This window comes from Scleropages formosus, chromosome 5 (assembly GCF_900964775.1).
Source record: "Scleropages formosus chromosome 5, fSclFor1.1, whole genome shotgun sequence".
NCBI lineage: Eukaryota > Metazoa > Chordata > Actinopteri > Osteoglossiformes > Osteoglossidae > Scleropages > Scleropages formosus.
The window spans coordinates 28774648-28790722 of NC_041810.1; the positions used below are offsets into that span (position 1 = coordinate 28774648).

The 16075-nt window shown below is 51.9% G+C and overlaps 1 protein-coding gene across 1 annotated transcript in view; it reads right to left on the reverse strand.

The window, feature by feature from the left end:
* Nucleotides 1-16075, reverse strand: part of lrp5 (low density lipoprotein receptor-related protein 5) — a 48798-nt gene continuing 32723 nt past the window's right edge. Inside the window, exons 9-24 of the mRNA XM_018765628.2 lie at nt 13371-13587; nt 12309-12598; nt 11939-12165; nt 10777-10961; nt 10003-10326; nt 8873-9069; nt 8400-8614; nt 5711-5901; nt 3439-3648; nt 3203-3328; nt 2769-3005; nt 2420-2527; nt 2013-2249; nt 977-1119; nt 771-868; nt 1-282 (exon numbers count right to left, since the gene is read on the reverse strand). Of these exons, the coding sequence (XP_018621144.2) occupies nt 21-282; nt 771-868; nt 977-1119; nt 2013-2249; nt 2420-2527; nt 2769-3005; nt 3203-3328; nt 3439-3648; nt 5711-5901; nt 8400-8614; nt 8873-9069; nt 10003-10326; nt 10777-10961; nt 11939-12165; nt 12309-12598; nt 13371-13587 (3267 nt within the window). The 3' untranslated portion in view covers nt 1-20. The remainder of the gene's footprint in view (nt 283-770; nt 869-976; nt 1120-2012; nt 2250-2419; nt 2528-2768; nt 3006-3202; nt 3329-3438; nt 3649-5710; nt 5902-8399; nt 8615-8872; nt 9070-10002; nt 10327-10776; nt 10962-11938; nt 12166-12308; nt 12599-13370; nt 13588-16075) is intronic.

Sequence of the window (16075 nt, forward strand, 5' to 3'; positions counted from 1 at the left end):
GCACGAGGGCCCCCCGGGGGTCACGAGGAGTCAGTGCATGGCGATGGGGGTGGGGGGCACAAGTGGAAGTAGCTGCGCTCTGTGGAGGGCGACGGGGGGCAGCTCTCCTCTGCCGACAGGTACTGGCTGCGAGGGGTCGGGGGAGGAGGGTAAGGGTCCGAGTCCGAATTCAGATCCATGTAGTATTTGTTGCTCTTCCATCTGCTCGTGGTGTAGTCGCTGTCACACACGTCTGTGCTGCAGGGGGTGGTGGGCGGAGCGACGCCTCGCATTAGGTAAGGCCTTCCGGGACAAGTCGCATGAGGTGGGAGGGGAAGGGAAAGAAAGAAACACGGATATCAGATTAGAAACACCCGAGAGGTCCACGCGCTTTGGTAAGATGATCTTCAAAATCCATAGAGGTGGTGAAATCTGGATTTCTATAAACACATACAAGCACAAACACAGGTAACTTTGCCAAACTTAAGCTAATACGGTAAGTTAATACGGACACGTTAGCCAGGAGAGACTGTTCTGTCGTACAGCATTTTCGGTTTTACACAATCAGTTTGTGTTGAGGATTATATTCGCATCTGGGGAAGGAAATAATGATATACGGCGAAGCAAAGAAAAAAAAAAAAAAACAAAGAAAAATTTCGGGAGCTTCTGCCAGTCGTTCTGAATCAACACATGTTGGCAGAGCCGTGCAGGTATGTACCAGGCATCCAGCCCAAGAGTTCAGATTACCAGCTCTCCCATCTGTGTGGCCCTCTACATGTGGGCAGATGTACCTGTAGGAGCGGGTGGTGGAGGGGCTGTTGGAGGAGTAGAACATCTCGGCATTGTATAAGGATCGGTCTGTGGCGGGAGACGGGGGTGGGTTGAGCATCTGTAGAACCAAAAGGGACAAGAGCAGCAGCACGTTGAGCTGGGTGTTAAAAGAAACTTCTACCGCAGAAGTTGTTGCGGCGTGAACCAGGAAGGTACAATTCAGGACCTGCGGGTAGTAGGCCGCTTTAGTGCTGGTGGAGCTGCTGGAAGAGGCACCGGTCACATGGTTGCGGTCGTAGAGGGGAGCCCCGCTGCTGCTGCTTCCCATCAGGCTTACGGAGCTCATCATGGACTTCCCACAAGAGATGCCTGCAAAAGCACAGGGTGTGGTTAGGCATCAAAACACATGGGAGATACAAGAATACACACCTGTTAACCGTTGCAGGTTGACGATATGCCGTAACACCCAACAGGAAGGCATCGTGGACATGGGAGATAGCAGAATACCCAACAACAGGCTACCACAAGCATGGGAGGTACCAGAATACCCAACAATAAGCCACAACGGAGAGAGAAGATAGTAGCATACCAAACAGGAAACCCTCACGGGTACGAGAGAAACCAGAACAGCCGATAGGAAGGCATCCCAGACACGAGACTTAGCAGAATACAAAAAATGTGGCAGCACAAGTATGGGAGGTACCCGAACGCGCAAGTCAGACACCAGTCTCTGGATACTGCTCATACATTGCTCACGTAGCAAAGTAAAATCAGGTTTTAACATCACAAACATGAGGCCGAAAAGGGCAAGAGGACACCAGTTCAAAACTCATTTCAGTAAGAACCGCTTAAGAGACACAAACACGTGGTTTCTCCAGCACCCTCGCGAAAGGCCAAAGCAAAGCCGGACAACAAAAACTGAGAGGAGAGGCGGACCAGAATCCGCAAGGTCTGATGACACACAAAAACTCACACTTACAAAAAAGGTAAAAACCATGAACAAATAAGGAAATATTCCCTTGGCCTGTTTTTTTTTTTTTTTTTTTTTTTTTTTAACCTAAAATCACTTGATGAAACATATGGAACAAATTTTGACCTGGCACTAAAAAGTAGGGAGAGAACAGATGTTTCACAATGAATACCTCTTTGTTACCTAGATTATTATGGGCAGAAAAGGGATTTAAGTACACTGGGAGGGCTGCCAGAGCCCTGCACGTACATCAGACCCGAGCTCCATAAAGCAATCTGCAGAGCAGACTCACCCGTGAACGTGCCATGCTGCGTGTTGCCCGGAGCGATGAAGTTCAGGGGCACGTGGGGTGTGCCGCTGATGTACTCGTGAGGAAACGCTCCGCTTGGGCCCTTGTAGCGGCGACACACCACCCGCTGGCAAACAAAGTACACACCGCCCATGAGGAAGACGGACAAGATGATGCCGATGACCGGTCCGATGGTGCTGGTGTGACTGGGGAGCTCGTTGGACGGGCTCAACGGAACCTCTGAACGGACAGACAGGCAGAGAGTCAAAGCCCGGAGAGTCACCGATCCACCAACCTGCTCTCCCTGAGCAGGCAAACTATTACTTGGCAAAGTGAAATAGCTGGGAAAAAATTAACAAGGCCCAGGTGCAGATCGCCCTCCACACCCATAGGGGGCAGCGTGATCTCACCGCAGTACAGCTCGTCTGAGTTGTCGTCACAGTCCGCGTAAGAGTCGCACTGCTGCTTCTTCTCGATACACTGGTTCCCGCAGCGGAACTGGGTGGGGAAGCAGATATCTGTGGGAGTGGGAGGAGCCTCCGTTACTCATCGGCATTACAATCGCAAGCACAGTAGAAAGACGTACGACATGCCGACCGAACAGTTACGAAACGACATGCAGCAAAACAAGATTTCCCTGCAGATCTGGAGGAGTCACTATACGCTCAGGTTGTATCCAGGTTGTGAATCACAAGGACACTGCTTCCCAAGATGCACCGGGGGATAAAGCGAGAAGGTTCGGAGGGGGGGTTCGCGTACTCTGGCAGTTCTGCTCGTCGGAGCTGTCTGCGCAGTCCAGCTCCCCGTTGCAGCGCAGCTGGGCGTCGATGCACTGGCCCTTGTCGCACTGGAACTGGAAAACCGTGCACACGGGGCAGTTCTCCTCGTCGCTGTTGTCGTCACATTCGGTAAAGCCGTCGCAGCGCCACGCCATCGGGATGCAGTCGATGTCGCCGGTAGCGCACGTGTACTGTTCCGTGGAGCAGGTGGGCGGCTCTGTGGGAAGATCAGAAGCGGTGAACAGCACCGTACTGCTGCCGGGAAGGAGTGAAAACCACCGTCGCGATCATGCTAATTGACAGGACGCTCGTCGCTATTTGTTACGAAGTGGCTCTTCCGTTTTCTAGTCCCTGCAATCGCACGTCCAAGACGTTATGAGAGCTAAAGCTGGACAGCGGGGTCAATTCCGGTACCTCCGCAGGTCAGAAGGTTCTGCAAGAGGACCAGGTGCATGGGGCAGGAGCAGCGCGGCGTCCCGTCGCCCTTGGCGATGCAGATGTGCGAGCATCCTCCATTGTCATGGGAACATGGGTGTGAGTCTAGAGTGAAAGCAAGCGTGGAAAAGTTAGCCACCACGTGGGTCATCCTGACCGCCGGGCACATTTCTGACGGAAATCGGTGATGCGAGCGGCGCCGGCAGCGAACGCACCGAATTCCTCGGGGTCCATGTCCTCAACAGCGTGGATGCTGGTCAGGTGCACGACGCGGTACTGGACGCGTGTGCGTTTCTCCCCCGTGACCTTGTCCACGCGTTCAATCATCTGCTGCTGCCTGTCGATCCAGTACAGGTGGTCGCCCAGGACCGTCAGTCCCATCGGCTGCAGGATGTTGGAGTCCTGCAACGTGATCCGGTTGGCTCCTGAGCACGCGAGACGAGGGGGCATTAGCGCAAACCACACCATCCACGTGACGCCATATCACAGAGAGCCAAGAGGGCGTCAAAGAACTGAACCAACCTCTCCTGGATTTCACCTAAACTCAACAGTAAACCTCCACCCGCGCACATTTCCTCTTCGAGCCGTCACCGCGCCGCTGGCTGGAGGACGTGCCCGCAGCGATGAAGACAACAGCGCTGACTTTGTCAGCCTGCGAGCAGCGCTTTCCCGCCCACGCGCCGTCCTTCGTAACTAAACTCGGCGCAATCCTGCCGGCACCTCGGTGACCTTCATCCGCGCTGGCAGGGGAGCGGCAGCAGGGGGAGCGAGGGGCAGCCAGCGGCGGGGTGAGGGGTGAAGGAAACGAGGACTTGGCCGCGGAGCTGACCAGATCTCTGGGAACGGAAATGCAAAGCGGCAGCCAGGTCTCCTCCTGCGGCCGGTTGCACAACCGGTGCGAATGAAAACACATTTTATAACCAGGTCAAAGGGTCAAAGGGCAGACGCCCAGCTGCGGCAAGGTAACGGCAATGACGTAGCTGCCGGTTCGGTTGTCCGCAGCACTTGCTGTATGTGAAAGGAAGCAGGAAAGGTAGGAAACGCGGAGCCTTGCGGGTGGGGATGATCGGGAGCGCAACCGGTGACCAGCTGGCGTGGTTCTCCTAGGAGGCACTGAGAAAATACCACGAGGTGAAGCGATGTCTCATCGCTCTCAGTCACCCAGCAATGAAACCACAATCATCTCTTGGAATGGGAGCCTTAAGCCTGTCGGGAGTCCCGCTGCGTGAGAAACGTACTCCGATCAACGCTGGGAGTAGCCGAGGAAGCAAGACAGAGCATCCCAAACCTCTGACGAACCTCATCCTCCACCCTTCCCCAAAAAGCCCATCAACAGGTTGCGAGAGCCGAGGTTACGCTTCGGCTCAGCTTCCAAGGGCAGACCCCCGGGCACCACCCACCGCCCCACCCCTCTCCCTCTGATAGATGGCCGCCGCGCAAGGTGCCTTGCCATTCCTGCAGACATCAAACCTGTCTCAGGATCCGGCGAGAGTCGGGGTGTCTCGCAGCTGTCTAATTACCACGAAGATGAAATGGCGGGACGCTTTGATGTCCCCCGTTTTCCACCAAGCAGGGGTGGAACCGGGGACGAAAGGGGAGGAAGTGTCTCCCTTTTGTCTCGAAAGCTCTCCTCTTCCTAAGCCCCCGTTCTCTCCCCGTTTCTCTCTGCGAGCGTCCACGGGTCCACCCTCCCCAAGCCCTTCCCTCACGCCCTTCTCGTTCTGAATGGGAACGAGCCTCATGCAACCTGAGAAACGAAGAATTTGCTGGAAACATGGCCTTTGTGTTCTGTCAAACAGGCATGTCCAGGTGGGATTAAAACCTGCCAGCCCGGAGCCCGGCGAGCACATGAGCAAAGCCTACGTCTCAAACAACAACATCCCGAGGGCCGGAACACGCAACGAGGAACCTGCTTGCAATGTATCGCTCCATCACTAAACATGGCAGAGGCCTGACATGAGAGACGTTAGACTAAGACTAAACATTTAAATGCTGGCGACATAACGAAACAAAATAAGATGTTTTCCTTCGATATGCTTTGCAGGCAAACATAATTAATTTGCTGAAAAAAACACTCTGTTTTACATTAAAGCAACAGCTGCATAAATGACTATGAGGCAGGACCAATTATGTAGGAGGCTCTGGAGGTGGCCACCCCTGGACAGAAACCACAGGATATCTGTGACTTCAGAAGGTCTGGCACCAGGTTCAAAGGCCATAATTTCTCAGCTGAAGGACCTGATGCATCCCAGAGGTGCTTCATTATGGTGGTACAATTACGGCCTCTCTTAATGGGGAGCGCCGGAGGGCACAGATCAGATCGGCAGGGAGGAGCCTGGTCCAGAGAGATGGCGGCGATAGCGACGTGGCGCAGACTCGCGGTTGGGAACCGGAGCCAAAAACCTGACAATTCCCTACAGCATGGCAAGCTCCTGGAGAAGTGTCCCAGCGCCATACAGCCCTGGGTGCATGGCGGGTGAGGTTCACCCGAAAGGTCGCTGCTCTCGATGCGCTTGAGGTCGGCATCCGCCCAGAAGAGCTTCCCCAGCTTGTTGTCCAGGGCGAGCGCCACGGGCCGGATAAGGCCGGTGGTGAAGAGAGCCTCGCGCTCCGTCCCATCCAGCGCGGCCCGCTCGATCTTTGCAGCTCGCTCCTGTGTGGTCGTGAAGTACATGTACCTGCAAAACAGGAGAAGCAAATAGTTTGGAGGGAAATCATCCGCTAAAGGAATTCATTTAAATCTTCCAAAAAAACGCACTGTGTGTTGCATTAGTTGCTGCCTTCTAGGTAGGTTCATATATTAGGCGACTTACAATTATTATGCCATTTATACAGCTGAGGAGTTTTCACCGAGTCGGTTCAGGGAAAGTACTTTGTGACGGCTGGTAGCATAATGGTTAGTCACTGCCTTTGGATGCAAAGGTTGCATATTTGATCCCCATCTCTGGCTGTAGTACATTACATTTACTTATTTAGCTGATACTTTTCTCCAAAGCAAATCATCACAATGCTAAGGTTACAGTTATTTACCCATTTATACAGCTGAGTAATTTTACCGGAGCAATTTAGGATAAGTACCTCGATAAAGAGTACTACAGCCAGAGAGCGGGATTGAACCTATGCCCTTCTGGACCCAAAGGCAATAACTAACCGCTACGCTACCAGCTAGTACTCTTGAGCAAGGTACTCACCTTAAACTGCTCCGGTAAAATTACCCAAATAATTTTGGTAAAATAATTGTAAACACCTTAACACTGAGTAAGTAGCTTCGGAAAAAAGCGCCAGCTAAATGAATAAACGTAAATGTCTGTGATGCTTCTGGAACCATGGAAAGGATTCAGCAGCTCTGAAGGATAGAGGGAGCTCACTCCACTACATTTAGTTTCAATTTGCACAAGTAACAGAACCTGTAATGTAAATGTACTTTGATCACAGGTACTAAAGTAACAGCGGGGATTCAAACGCAAGGAAACGGCTCTAACCGCCACGCCACCTGCTGCTCCATCTCTACAGCACCGCGCTGCCGCATTACTATTCACTTCAGCGTGCGGGACCAGTCGGTGTCCACTGACGTGCTTGACATGACAATAAACAATCGGAACAACTCCCAACAGCTGACGAACGGTGTGAACGATAGGGTACCGCACACTCTGATGAAAAAGCACTCGACTACGGAGCCTGTTCGTCTGGCCTCCCGCCCCGAGACGTGACTGTGCGTCGGCGCGTGTAGCCAGAACTCTTCCCGTTTGTTTCCTCTTATCCCCGTTCTCATCTGACCCAAGAACAGCCATCGCGACACTTGTTAAAGAAATGTTCTGGGGAAGAAATTATGGCCTCATCTGTTTGCGATTTGCGTTGCGCTCCTTCGCGAACGCCGACGTGCGTTATATTTAATTTTCTTGCCCGTACGCTATCCGACGAGATGTCTCTGATAATTAAGAGGAGAACTTGTGTTACCGAGCGGTATTTTTCAAAAACGAAAAGAAAGCCTTGGCTCTCAAATGCAAAGCGAGGGCCTTTTACCGTTGGAAGGGAAATGGAAGCAAACAAATTCATCGTGACAGCTGTTTAGCTTTCCTTAGAATATCTGTATTCTTCGAGTCAAACACCCAACCGCAACAGCTTTAATAAATCAGTCTCTCCTCCGGCACCCTCATAATAAAAAAAAAAAAGAAAAAAAAAAAAAAAAGAAAAATAAAAACGCCACAACAAGGCAAACGTTCAAATCTTTTGCGGGGACCATTATCTTCAAGAGCGGTGCCAGAGCCGCTCTGTTTCAAAGGGTTGCCCTGCCCCCCACCTTGGCTCCGACTCCCTTTGTTTTCCCAGTGGAAGGAGGAGAGAGAAAAAAAAAAAGTCTCCCAAAAAAACCACAGCTACTGTCCCGACACATTCGTAGCTCCGCCCCCACCCCCGATTACTGTAACGCTCTGCAGGCTTGTGTGTCGACGTGCCGATTCTCCGCCGACGTTACGCGAAAGGTCGCCTCCGCCACGCCCAGCCTCCTCCAGGAACGCTATAAATAGAAGCCGAGAAAGGGCGGCAGGCGCACTAACAATGGGCGCCCGATTACAGGGGAGGCGGCCAAAAATCCTGACCGCACTAGCCGCCACCAGTGAGGAAAACAGAAAAATAATCACAGGCGGCCATCTGCTCGACACATGGAACGAGAAGCGCCCGGGTGCGAGGCGCGCCGTTCCAGAAGTTACCAGAGGGACCGTTTCATTCACCTATATAGGAAAATAAACCAAACTAAATGGAACCTCCTGCGTCGAACCCTCAACGCCACATCACTAAACAGCCAATCACCCACCAATTACTTTCCTGGATCGCCGCCACAGCGAGAGCTGCTCCGACTAAAAATAATACCGCTCTGCATCTATATTTACACGAGCCGCTTTCGGCGTATCGCTTCACCGTATCTTTTGTGGGCGAAGCTCAATCGAGGCCTTTGTGCAGCGCCGCGTACGGCGTCCCCGCGCGCGTCCCCGTCCGCCTCCATTAGTCTCGCGAGTGCCTCTTCACATGGCTTCGTACATTAGGAGCGAAGCTGGACAAAAGCGGGGAAGAGCGGCTGCAGAGATGGGTCGAGTCGCTGAGAACAGCTCTCGCCCGAGCGTAGCCCAACTTCAACCCTCCGGCCACCGCTCCGCGGAGTCCCCCTGCCCCTCCTCACCCTCTCTCTGCGTTGACTACGATGGCGCGGGGCTTGTCCAGGTCGTCGCGTAGCACCACGCCCACAGTGCGCCCGTCCAAGCGCTGCACGTTGATCGTGTTGGTTGCTTCGCAGCTCCAGTACACCATGCGGCTGTAGGGGTCCAGGCTCAGGTCGTGGGGCAGCTTGTCGGGGCTCTGTTGGTGGCCGGGTGTGGTCGACACCACCACAAACAGCTACGCAGGAAGAGGAGAGGTGAAGAGGGTCGTTACTCTCACCCATTTCTCCCTTCTTTCCCAATATACTGCACCTCTTCGTTTCTGTCTTGCAACTTTACGGTTCTCGTCTAATCCAACGTTGCTGCTGCAGAGCTGTGATATTACGATTCACCGTCACAGAAAGAGCATTAATAATTCCACGACTGCTAGCGTCAAAGAGTTTATTAACTGTGCATCAGACAGCGAGCCCCCTACAGGCCCGGGGGACAATCATACCTGGGAGCCATCGTCACGCGCCCTGCGGATGTTCTGCCGGCCGTCCACCCAATAGAGCAGTCGGTCCAGCGGGTCGTAGCCGAGGGCTCGTACGGTGCGCTGCACGTGGATGGGCAGGACGACATCGGGACTCTGCTCGCCCAGGACCATGCGGCTAATGGAGGTCTTCTGGCTGAAGAGCAGGAAGCTGGAGGGGGCTGGGGAGATGAAGAGATACAGGCGGTGGAGATGAGAAACGAGATGAATGAAAAGGCAGATGGCCTCAGAAGCAAAGGAAACCCACACAAATTAATACCTGCAGATTGCTGGACTCTGCACGTTTGGGGAAATTTACGGGAGGGGGGGCAAATGACGCATACGGCTTGTCACGTTTGCCGGCTCCACATCGCCCACCTGCCCCTTTGCGGGAGAGGGGTTATAATCCTCTCACTATAACTCGGCAAGGGACCACAAGAGCCCAAGGAGAGGTATGCGAGAGGAGGGTAAGAAAAACACATGTTAAAGAAAAGCGGCCTTCATCCTCTGCCAAAAAATGAAGAAACGCACATAAATGTGTTCTGAAACAACCCTGGAGAGATACTGACCATCAAATACTTTTCTCACGCCACATGCAGAATGAAGCATAAAAACGCTGATTTCCCCATCCTACTGCGTTTCAAGATGCCGCTGGTCAAAGGCCTGGGATTCATTCGGCCGTCTCACCTAGACCGAGTGGTTTATAAAAGCCCGTGACTCACTCGCTCCCAGACGAAACAGCCATCAACCCCGAGGGCAGAGAGGGACGGGGGAGTGTGGGTTGACATGAGAAGGGGTCTCGGGTGACAGGCCTCCCTCGCCCTACATCCGTCTTCCTTTCACAGCCTTTCCAGCGCTCAAGGCCATCAGAGGGGGGGGGGGGAAAAAACCCCTCTGGTTTGCAACTGTAGCGTGAGCCAACAACATCCACCCAAAATACCTTCACCCTCCATCCTGGGGAGCAGCTCAAGAAAAACAGGCCAACGGCCCTCGAGGCTCAAGCTTCAACCAGTGAACTTGGTGCGGCTGGCATGAAGAACGCTAATAACGAATAAAACAGCTGCACCTGAGAACAATATAACCAAAAGACAAAAACCAGAATATGCTAGACTCACAGCTGCAGTTCCTGCCATTGGCCTCTAGGGTGTAGTGTGAAGCGCAGCGGCAGCGGGATCCCTCGGGCGTGGCCAGGCACAGGTGAGCGCACTGGCCATTGTCCTGTGAGCATTCGTTGGAGCCATCCTGACGCGAGGCGTGGAACACCAGGATGTCCATCACGTACTCCAGATGGCCCTGGACAACGGTGCGGTTCTGCCCGCTGTGCTTGTCGGCACGCTCAATGCTGCGCAGGTTCCAGTCCGTCCAGTAGATGTAGTCCCGATACTGAGTGAGTCCGAACGGGTGTGGGAGGTCATCGGCCACAATCTCTCTCTGCTGGCCTGGGGTACATTATCATAACCATTAACAAACCCAACCTGTACTCTTCAATAAAAGGTGAATTCAGACCAACATTACAATGTTATTGTCCAACTTCACTAAGTGACCCAAAAAATCCACCTAGCAAACACCGTTGGTCATTTGAACTATGTTATACCGAGGGAACACGTAGCCTGAAATATGAGGACATGAACACTGCTTTGGCAGTATGGGTAGATTCTGTACCGATACTATTTGAAAACATTTAAATGGAACACATTTACTTCAAATGGTTGCTTTAGCATCATCCTCTAGAGGACAGTTGAGCCCAGATGATGGCCTAGGCCATTCTACATTTTTCCGACCATGGGTAAGAAAGTGTCCCCTAGACTGCATATTAGACCGTTTCTGATTTGCTGAATAATGGCGTACCCTGGTAAACGTCACTGCCAATGTTAGGATTGTTGACTTACCAAGCATGTTGGAGGACTCAATCATGCAGGTGTCCAAGTCAGTCCAGTAGAGCCTCTGGTCCACGTAGTCAATGGTGAGGCCGTTGGCCCTGCCCACTTTGTCCACGAGCGTTATGATGTTACTCCCATCCATGTAGGCACGTGCAATTCTCGGCTTGCCCCCCCACTCCGTCCAGTACATGTAGCTGGAAAGCAGCCGAGGTCACCGTTTTAGCAGCATGCCCAGCAAACAAACAATAAGCCCATCCATCAATCAGTGTCAAGCAATCAATCCAACAGCCAAAACATCAACAAACCCATCAGCCAGTCAACCAATCGACCCATTAGCCAAACAATCAACCAACAAACTGACAGTAAAATGAACCAAGAAACCCACAAACTCATTAGAAATTAAGACTATATTTATTCTAATACATCTTCATAAGTAAGCTGTCAAAAGATATTCTGTTGGTTCCATAAAGATTCCAAAAACCAGTTCTTTTCCAATATGAGCAAAAAACAAAAATCTGAATGATTTGTGAAGGATCTAAAAATGTTCCTTATAAATAAATAACTAAAAAGAGGCCAGTATGTATCGACGTTCGCTGAAGCATCAACGTTCAAAGACTATAATCACTCGACAGCTTATCAACGGGCTTCCAAGACCGCTGGACCGCAGGGTGGAAAGAAAGGCTTGGCTCAGGGCTGCAAACGCCCGCCTATCTCAGAGGGAGGCAGTGACTCATGGGAGCTCCAGGATATGACTTCATCCGAGGAGTGACATGTGGCTATGCGGCCTGCTCAAACACGCGTATCGAAACGCATGCTTGACGGAGTCCGACGGTGCTGACACAAGCCTTCATTACTCTGCATACTGCAAATCAAGACCTCTGTTGCGAGCGAAAAACAAGCTTTGGCAGGAAGGAAAAACAAAGAGTTAAACTAAAGGCTGCACTGGCCATTCAGCTGATGGGATACAACACATTGTGCTCCAGTGAAGACCTGCTTCCAACAGCAAAACTAAAAATAAAAAGGAAGAGAAGAAGGGACAGAAATGTCTTCAGGCATGTTATCCTCCTCTGACACTGCAAGACAATCACAAGACAAGCCTTGCTTCTTGAACATAACAAACAGGGGCCTGGGAGTGGTGAAGCGGATGGGGTGGTTAACCAACTAGTCTTACCCATTGGCAGGATCCAGGGCCAGCGAGCGGGGGTTGTCCAGGTCCTTACACACCAGAACCTGCCGGTACTGGCCATCCAGACGGGCCACCTCAATCCGGTTGGTGCCCGTGTCAGCCCAGTAGACGTTGCGGCCCATCCAGTCTACAGCCATGCCCTCGGGGTAGTCCAGGCCGAACTCGATGACGTGCTCTAAGGAGCTCCCATTCATGAAAGCCCGACTGATGGTCTACAGAAAAAGAATGAGATATCTGGACCCTGGTGATACCATCAGCACTCCAAGAAGGGTTGCATTGGTATAAGAGCACTGAGAAGGAGATGAATGCAGCACATCTGCACAACACACTGCACGAGTACTTGCTACGGTCAGACCTTGGTGCTGACGTCCGTCCAGTAGATCCTGTTCTCAGTGACATCGAAGTCAAGAGCGGAGGCCTCCTTGACACCAGTGAGGGGGATGGCAACATCGTTGCTGTTGGTGCCCAGCGAGATGCTGCGGATGTCGGCTCGGTGGGTGAAGAGCAGGAAGGCCTCGGGCACCACGCAGGTGCGCAGGTCGCTCAGCAGCTCTAAGCCCATCGGGCAGGCGCAGCGCGGGCCCTGTGGCCGGTGGAAGCACAGGTGGCTACAGCCGCCATTGTCCCCTGCACACGGGTTGGTGCCTGTGCGCAGGAAGGGAGGGACAAAGGTGGTGTCGGATTTCATATTTCTTCCTTTCTTTTCCCGAAGCCATCATTTCCCCTAAGAAGCAAATTTTCTGGTTTCGAAAAACTGACAGCACAAAAAGTGGTCAGTGAACATTTTGGAGGAGTAAGAAATGGGGGGGCCTGGACTTTCAGACACCTACAGGATCCCTGAAACTGAAAATACGACATCAAAACGAAATACCCCCAACATTAATCACAAACACACGATATTAATATTCTAGCACTTTAAGTCATCCGGTCATATTACAGTAAATGCGTGCCGCCACAGACCGCGGGTTCGATCTCCGCTCAGCCTGCGTGGAGGTTGCACGTTCTCTCCGCGTCTGCGTGGGAAGTCCGAAGACATTCAGTTCAAGTGAACTGTTGACACCAAATTGCCCGTCACGTGCGAATGGCTGACTGATGGTATGCGTGCGGCTACCCTGCGATGGACTGGCAGCCCCAATGTAGTAATGAAACCCCTAGAAGGGGGGTGTACCCCCCTCTGCCTAGCGCCCGATGCTTCCACGATAGCCTCCGGATCATCGCGACCCCGCTCAGGCAAGCTGTTATTGAAATTGGATGGACTGGATTTTACGGTAAAAGAATAGAATCTTCGGAACATAAGACTGGTGCTGCTTCTTATTAAGCTAATCTCATCCTAATTAAGCAAGCTGATTTGAACTTTGGGTTTCTTCGATAAACGAACCCGCCTGGTTACTTGTAGCGCACTAATGGGATTCCGTACCGAACGTCCGAGTGACTCGGCTGGCTTTCAGGCCCATGAGGTCGGGCAGCTGGTCGATGATGATCTCGCGGACCGCCTCGGTCTTGTGCACTCGCTCGATGCTCCTCCGCTGCCAGTCCGTCCAGTAGATGTAGTCACCCAGAAGGGTGAAGCCAAAGATGTGAGGAAGCTTGTCCTCCAGTAGGGTCCTCCTGCCCGTCCCATCCACATTGATCACCTAGGGGTACACAGGGGGGAGGATGCTCTGGGTCAGCAAAGCTCACCGATCTCCCTCTCTTGTACACACTGCAATATGAGCATTCAAAAATCCACCTCACATCTGAATTACACCACAAAGGCCACTGAAAGCTTGCCTGATTAACACAATTACATTTATTTAGCAGATGCTTTTCTCCAAAGAGACTTCCAGTGAACTCTACGTAGTGTAATCAGCCCACAGACCTTATTCACTGCGGTGACTTACACTGCTAGATACACTACTTACACTGGGTCACTCATCCATACATCAGTGGAACACACTCTCTCTGGGTCACATAACACACCGTTAAGAGAGATATAAAAGACAAATCTCCACTTTTACTGAACTACAGTGGTACTTAAATATTTGGACTAATTTGCTTCCGTTTTTCCTGCAAATTGAAAAATCTATTAATCCCCATCCAAATGATTTAACCCACAACCTCCCACAAAAGGGTAATTTTCCCTCCATTTTTCTTTTTCTTTTTTAAATTTATTGATCACACAAATTGAATTGCGTTTCTGAAAATGACATAATTCTGGATAAACAACATTTTGGAATGCAGAAGACGGCCCAAAAGACAAACACGCTTGGGATGCAAACATATTGCAGCAAGAGTTTTTCATGCTTAAATAAATAAATGTGACAGTATTGCATTCCAGTCACAAGGATTGCATTACCAAGAAGAAAATTAAGTAAAGTGATACGTAGCCCCGTGCCAAAGCGCGTTGCTGCTTCGCGACAGGAGGAGAGTGGGAACGGAGAGCCGTCCCGGGAAGCAAGCTTCGCTTCTGAAAAGGCTACAATTATAGCCCACGAATCTGATCCTCACATTCCTATTACAGAAAAAAGGACCTCAGAAAAATAGGCGTTTTCACGTCAAATGGGTGTCAGTGAGAGGAAAAATGTTTACACTCCCATGAAAAAAAAAAAAAAATCAGGAGCGGTGCGGGAGGGAGGACGCCTGTATATGGGTTGGCAAACAAAATACGGTTATGCAAGAAATGCAAGGACGCAACGGTGACCGTCGACGTGTCCTCTGCTCCGGTTCTTCAGCTGGTTCTGCAAAGTCAGAACCAATTACTCCCAGGTCCAGGTGTCCACGTGTTCTGTTGGGCCTCACCTCCCGAGATCTCCCAAACCGCTCCTCCCAGGGGTGTGTGGGACTGGCCCGCAGCTGGCGGTTGAAAAGTTCAACTCTGCCATGCTCGATGGGGGGTGAGGGCATCCTGCTCGAGTCAACGGCCCACTCCCCCCATCCCACCCTCCGTACCCGCTTTCCTCCGAAAGCAAACCGCTTTCCCTGCAGTTTTAAAATAACCAACATTTTCTCAATAGGTTTTTTCATGAATATAGACGAGTTCCTGAACTTGAATAAACAAGAAAGTTATCAGATGGCTCGAGCCTTGAAACTTATACCTGTCTCGGGGCTTTAATAAAGGGCGACTTTAGAATTTGGACTTGGAAATTTCCCTTCTGCCCCCAGAACATTTTCCTGCGTGCTGTTTTTAGACAGGGATTCGTGGATATTCCTCCGGAGGAGCGGGGCGATGATTGTTCCTATCGACTGATGGCTGGCAAAAGCATTAGGAAAGCGGCGTCCCTCTGGCGGCCTGCGAGCGACGGATGCGGCAACGGTGCGGACAGTTTGCGGTGCAGGAGCCCTTGAAAGAAGGTCCTCCTGTAGAGCCGTTTCCATCTGGACGTCTTCCTGTGGGCGCACAGACCTGGGGCCGCTGCTGGATCTCGCTTGGAGGGGTGTCTTCGTGATTTACTTCTCTAAAAACAGCCCTTGCCTCCTCCAGCTTCTGGACCAGGGACCTTCCGCTGTGCGACGAAGACGCTTACGTTTATTCATTTAGCAGACGCTTTTCCCAAAGTGATGATTATTAACTAGTATTTAGATGACAAGGCAACTTACGAAGCTAGATACATGACACCAAACTCCCTATAGTTATTCACCTATATTTATACAGCAGAGCAATGCAACGCGTGTACAATGGGCAAGTTAGGGTCACCGGTTCTCCCGGAACAGATCTTTGGACTGCGGGAGGAAACCCACGTGAACACGAAGCTCCTCGCAGGATGAACCGAATTCGAACCGGAGTCCGATCACGTGGCCCGGGCTCACCAGTGCTACCGTCCGTGCCACCGTTCTGCCCAAGAGGGAGGCAAACTCCATGTATCAGTAAGTCAAAGAGGACGTGTGAGATCAACATGCGTGTTGTGAGGAAGGAGCTGGAAATGTCGCCGCCTTGACGGATGCTTGACAAGAATCCAGAGGAGGAAATGGTGGGACGGTTAACGAACGGCTCCGCCCACTGGCTCTGACACACACAACTCTCGTGCCTGGGTCTGGCAGTGATGCGGGAAGCGAATGCGCAGAGGTGCCTGTGACGCAACGCACGCCACGGTGAACTCCTACGGTGAGATTCCAGGCTGTCCTGAGCTGCACCCTCAGCAGGGG